The sequence below is a fragment of the Ascaphus truei genome, chromosome 12, assembly GCF_040206685.1.
Source record: "Ascaphus truei isolate aAscTru1 chromosome 12, aAscTru1.hap1, whole genome shotgun sequence".
Taxonomy (NCBI): Eukaryota; Metazoa; Chordata; class Amphibia; order Anura; family Ascaphidae; genus Ascaphus; species Ascaphus truei.
Genome location: NC_134494.1, coordinates 38612632 through 38618840, shown reverse-complemented (window position 1 = coordinate 38618840; position 6209 = coordinate 38612632). Strand labels below are relative to the sequence as shown.

The 6209-nt window shown below is 46.2% G+C and overlaps 1 protein-coding gene across 5 annotated transcripts in view; it reads right to left on the bottom strand.

Annotated features, from left to right (window-relative positions):
- The window catches only part of KIAA1549L (KIAA1549 like), a 106051-nt gene that overhangs the window by 35338 nt on the left and 64504 nt on the right, over positions 1-6209 (bottom strand). For all 5 annotated transcript variants that reach the window (XM_075567370.1, XM_075567371.1, XM_075567368.1 and 2 more), the window contains 3 exons: positions 3843-3994; positions 3174-3345; positions 1163-1326 (listed from right to left, as the gene is read on the bottom strand). In XM_075567370.1, the coding sequence (XP_075423485.1) occupies positions 1163-1326; positions 3174-3345; positions 3843-3994 (488 nt within the window). The remainder of the gene's footprint in view (positions 1-1162; positions 1327-3173; positions 3346-3842; positions 3995-6209) is intronic.

The window sequence follows — 6209 nt, the reverse complement described above, 5'->3', positions numbered from 1 at the left end:
ACCCAGGATTGAAGCAGAGGGTCTGGAGATTAACCCCATTCATTTCAGCTCCGGGGACCCCTTACTTCCAGAGATACTTACCTCCAAAGGGGGCGCCGGTATCTCCTGCAAGTTTCCAGCTCCCCCATCACACGGGCCAATAGGAAGCTGCACCGGAGGACGTCACGGCTTCCCATTGGCCAGCAGGGTGCGGGAGCTTTACATCGAGTGAAATGGCTACCGGCGCCCCCTACAGAGGTAAGTATCTCTGGAAGCAGGGGGTCCATAGAGCTGAAATTAATGGGTTTTGGCTCTGGAGACCCCCCCGACTTCGATTGCCTCTTTAAGATACGAGTTGTTTTCATTCTGAAACGGCCCAAAATCTGAGGAACATAAATAAATATAATATTTATTTATATTTAATATAAAAATAAATCTCAATATAATTGACTGTAATGGCCAATGTCTTCTCTACAACAACAGGTTGAAGAGCAAAGCTGGTCATTCCGGCAGCAAAGAGGAATACAGAAGCAGTTTTAGGCTCTCCTGTGAATGTGTCTGTCATCAATAATGTTCGTGAGCCTGTAGACAAGTTATACTGAAAAACAAAGTTGGCGAGAAGAAAATATTGGACTTGTTGAGAAACAACATCCATCTTAAGGATGCAAAACTTTTAATCTATTTGGTTAATCTTACTACGTTATAAAAATGATTAGTCCGCCCCTCCATGAGGTATAGCTCATCGGTGACATCCTAATGCACATAGCCTGGTGGCAGATAAGGAGAGTCAGATAGCTATAAAATGTAGACAGAAAGTCAGATGCGACAGCAAGAAAGCTGGAGGAGAGAGGGGCAGAAAGAATTGATGACATCATAAGGTACGAAATAAAAGAGTTGGGGTGGGGAGAGAGAAGGCGGGTCATTATTTCGTGGGGGGCGGGTTTGGTGCGCGAAGCGAGCGTGGGCTGAGTTCTAGATTTAAAAAAAAAAAAAACACCCCATTGCATTGTTTGGTGACATAAACCTGTACTGTATATAAGAAACACCACTGCCACATGATAGGAATGTGGCTTATTGAACGCCCCATTGGGATGGAGCGTCCGCATACTTATGCCCGGTCTGTGTGCATTTGATGATGGTCCCACATAAATCCTTTTTTGCACTGAAAGGATTTTGGTTTTACCTTGGTCCTCGGAGGCATGTTGGCCATGTTTTCGGATTTGAAGTCCCCCTTGTTCTTCCTGCACAGCACGGCTGTGATTATAATGATGATTACGGTGACCACAGCTATAGGGGCCAAGACTGCTGCAATAATCCACATGTTGTTCGGGGGGTTCTTTACCACGGCTTTGTAAGGGGAGAGAAGATGGCACAACTGGATCATTACCAATGTGGGATTCACCTGTCTCTGCCAAAGCCAACAAGAGAGAAGCTAGGTAGCAATATATCCAGTCATAGGTGGTACTGTGCCTTTTTACCTATTTGTTTCTTCGCACTAGAGAAAAGGGCACTATTATTATTTAGGATATAGTGTGCATTCCTTTTTTTGGATGAACTTCTGTTTACAATGAGAAAAGTCCACTCCCAAAAAATGCAGTGTTTGCTTGTAAATCTGTGCCAGAAACATGAAACATGTCACTGGAAATGAGGAATGTAACCATGTACTTCCGCCACTTGTACCTCGCATTGTTACTGTACACGTGTGAGTAGCATTGTTACTGTATACGTGTGAATAATGTCCCTTATAGGCGCCTGTCAGCGCGTGTGAATAAACGGAATGATTCATTAGACAAGGGCAGGGCTGTGGGAACAATGCACTGGGGTTTGTGTTGGGAGCGAGTCATTTGTGCTCTGTCTGTCCCTTTGGGATTTAATATTAGATTGTTAGCTCTTCTGGTCAGAGGTTCATTATGATTTGGTTCTCCTGTTGTTTTTGCTATTTCAAAATCCGTGACAACAACAGAACCTGAGTTTTCAGTGACATACAGTACAGCCGCTTGCTAGACCAGGGGGGATCAACGCCAGTCCTCAAGCCCCTCCCAACAGGTCAGGTTTTCAGGATATCCCTGCTTCAGCACAGGTGAACCACCTATGCTGAAACTTAGATATCCTTAGGACCTGACCTGTTGGGGGGCTTGAGGACTGGTGTGGAGCCCCCCTATGCTAGACCATTGCAGAGAATCCATCTGAGATATGGATGGGGGATTAAATCGGTGGCTTCCAGACCCCATCGGAAGACCACTTTGTAGCAAGTCACTCCGACATGTCCCAGCTGACTGCTCACCGCTCTAGTTATCAGTGGTGGGCAACTCCAGTCCTCAAGACCCCCCTAACAGGTCAGGTTTTTAGGGTATCCCTGCTTCAGCACAGGAGGCTCAGTCATTTTCACTGGGCCAACTGTGCTAAACAGGGATATCCTTAAGACCTGGCCTGTTGGTGGCTCTTGAGGACTAGAGTTGGCCAGCCCTGTTCTAGTCGCTACAGTAGGTTGGCTGGAAGGTTGTACCCCCAGGTGTACGTCGAGCCACTGCGCTCCTCATGTCATGAATCCTGAAATAATGATCTCGGGGAGATTCGTCTTCCTATGTGTTTTTTTTTATTTTTATTTATCATCACATTAAACATTTGGATTTATGGCTCGTGCATATTTTGCTGTAGTTTCCCTGTCCCTTTTGGGCCATCATACAGGAAACTGCGCAACGAAATAGAAAATAGCACAGCCGGTGCTAACTGAGTCTCGACTAGTTAACCGGAGCAAACACATGAATGAGCCGGCAATGGCCACGAACACCGAGAACTCGGGGGGGATCAATAGAGTGCCAAAAAAATGTCATTTAATTACTGAAAAAGTCATCCTAGCATCCAACGTTTCGGTGCAAAGCTCCTTCATCAGGAGGGAAGATGCTTTGCAACGAAACGTTGGATGCAAGCATGACTTTTTAGGTCATTAAATTTGCATTTTAGCACTGTACGGATCCCCTGATGCTTTGGTGTGCTTTCTCATTGCCTGCTCATTATTCATGCTCCTTGACCAGATTCTTTTTGCCTTGGTTCCCAGTTTCCCCCACTTCTTATCTCTCTTAGACCCCAGTTCGGGGCATCCCACGTTGCTGGCTCTGGAGACCCCTTTTTTGTGACTCATGTTGAGAAATCTAATGGAATACGCCATGAAGAAGATAAGAAAACATCCTTACGATCGGCTTGCATCCGCACAATGTATCCCAACGTCAGGGCCATGGTTTGGGGATCAATAGTGCTTAACTGTTTCGCAGCCACAATGCCAGGTATTGGAGTCCCGTTCATTAAAGCATAGTATGTCAGTTCAGCTGGATTATTGAGACCTTCTACACGCTGCATTTTTACCATCTGCAAAAAATAAAAACATATGCCATATAAATATGTATTGGTTTTGTTCAGTGCAGTTGGGTCATAGAAAGAAGAAACTATTCTGTATTTTCTGTGTCCTGAATGCACAGTAGATGATCTTGGCCTTTCCTACGCTGTCGCCATTATTATACTTCCTCGCGATCCTAACAAGAATGAAACCACCCGTCTGATTTTAATGACATTTCTAGATCTGCGACATCTGTACAGCGTTAAAGATTTGACATATCCTCCTAGGGCAGGAGTGGGCAGCAGCCACCAACAGGTCAGGTTTTCAGGATATCCCTGCTTCAGCACAGGTCGTTCCATCAGTGGCTCAGTCAGGGATATCCTGAAAACCCGACCTGTTGGGGGTCTTGAAGACTGGACTGGCCCGCCCCTGCTCTGTGGGCTTTTGGAAATCGATTCCAAGCATGTTTTGTCCCCTCCCCCCCCCCTCCCCAACTTCAATTTACTGGTGTTCTAGTTTAAATGCTGACCTGAACAGTGTACGTTTCTATGGTAGTTGCCCGCTTAAATCTTCTGGTTTGCCGATGAGACAGTTGAAACAGTTGCGCCAATCTTTCTTCCATTAGTCTTGCAAAACTCTGGTTGTTTATTCCCAAGAGAGTATTGTCGACTCCTAGTATTACTGCGGGTTAAATACATAATCACACACTATTGGCGGCACATGTAAAACTATGTTTAAGCACAGTACAATCAATATGTAAGCAAATGTACTTAACAAGACCATGTGTATGCACTATTTTATCCTGTGATAGAATATACGTTTCATGTTAAGGAGTGGCTCAGTGAGTAAAGCAGGGGAGCCTGGTTCAATTCCTGGTGTGGGCTCCTTGTGACCTTGGGCAAGTCACCTTATCTCCCTGTGCCTAGAGGGCAGACCTGTACTTTGAGGAATTACTTTGCCCATTGTATAACCATCACACCTGGAGCTATTCTGATACTGCTCCACAGTAGACGTGCAGTCTTAGGCTGCGGTCCCACTAACTACTATAATCTAGCCCCGCCACCCAGTTCCTCCGGTCCCAGTTCCTACCTTGTCGCGCACCTTTCCCCAGCGGTGCGCGACAGGTTTTCAGGCAGGCAGGGGAAATTGAGATTAGCATTTGCGACGGAGGCGTGGCCACGCCCCCGCCGGCGGTTCAGCCAATGAGGGCGAACCAGCCGCGGGACGTTATGGCCACGCCCCCCCCCAAACCTACCACCACGCCCCCTCCCGTCGCAAACGCTCTCTCCATTCAGACCGCAGATCACGGTGTAGCGCTGTGCACGCGCCGCCCCCCCCCCTGCCAGGCGCGCGTGCCACAGTGCTGACTGGGACCGCAGCCTTATGCTAATCCGTTGTAGGCTGTGTTTGATGGAGATAGAAAACAGAAAGTTTATTTCTATAGTGATGTTCCTAAAAGTAGCAACAATCCTTTAAGTACCAAGATGTAAGGTTATGGTGTACCATATTGTGGTTAGTTTATGAAGTACTATACAGTATTGTGGTTAGTTTGTGGTGTACTATATTGTGGTTAGTTTGTGGTGTACTATATTGTGGTTAGTTTGTGGTGTACTATATTGTGGTGGTTAGTTTGTGGTGTACTATATTGTGGTTAGTTTGTGGTGTACTATATTGTGGTTAGTTTGTGGTGTACTATATTGTGGTTAGTTTGAAAATGACACCAGCGGACCTGAATAATAAGACACATTCTCAACAAAACGATCTTCGTCACAACCGTTTCCATTACAGAAGTGCAACATCGTAATTATAACCAACAAATGCCGCAATACTTAGCATTCACAGCTGTTATACACTTGCAGCATTATATTTTTTATATTTCTTGCCCTTAAAGTGGTTCTTTAAACCACCAACACTTCTCTCCCACCTCCAACTCATTTGGGTCATTCCATTTCCAGTTGTATGATGTGTTCGGTTGTTAGGACCCCATAAAACAGCTGTCTATATACCTGCCTGTTTGGAAACGCTTTTCCTGCTTGCACAACTTGAAGGGACTCTGACTTATTTGTGCTTGTAAATAACCGAACAGAAAATGAATAATAAAAAATATGTCCCACTAACCACAGAATGTGCGTTACTTATGATAAGATCACCCAAGTCCTTTTTTTGCATGGAGATGAAATGTTATTTGTTTGCTTTTGGATGTCGCAATATCCATTTATGTGTACAAATGTGTGCTGCTAAAAGCAAAGAATGTGCCTCGGGACAAAGGAGGTTGTTGTACTGAGCTGGTTTTGTTTGACAGGAATCCTTGGAAACACTTAGCGGAAATGTTTCTCTATTAGATATAATTTAAAGCAGGGGGTGGCCAACTCCAGTCTTCAACTGCCACCAACAGGCCGGGTTTTCAGAATATCCCTGCTTCAGCACAGGTGGCTCAGTCGAAGACTGTGCATAAGCAGGGATATCCAGAAAGCCTGACCTGTTGGTAGCCCTGGAGGACTGGAAATGGCCACCCCTGATCTAAAGCAGCGGTGTGCAAACTGGGGGGGCATTTTCTAAGGGGGGCGCGCGGTTGCAGAGCCCCCGCGCTTTTCTCCCAAGCATGTAAATTAAATGCAGGGGGAGGCGCGAGGCCTCCGCAACGTCACTTACCTGCTCTCAGCCGGCTACTCTCTGCCCGACGCGTCGCCATGACAACGCGGCGTCAACTGGCAACGCGTCACATGACGTCGTGACATCATATGATGCGTGGAGCCCGAGAGCTGGTAAGGAGGGGGGGGCATAGGCATGGGGGAGCGGAGACAGGGGGGCGCAAACTTAAAAGTTTGCACCCCCCTGATCTAAAGAATGTAGCCACCGCTTTATTTCTCAATAGAGGGAAATTATGTAGCATGTT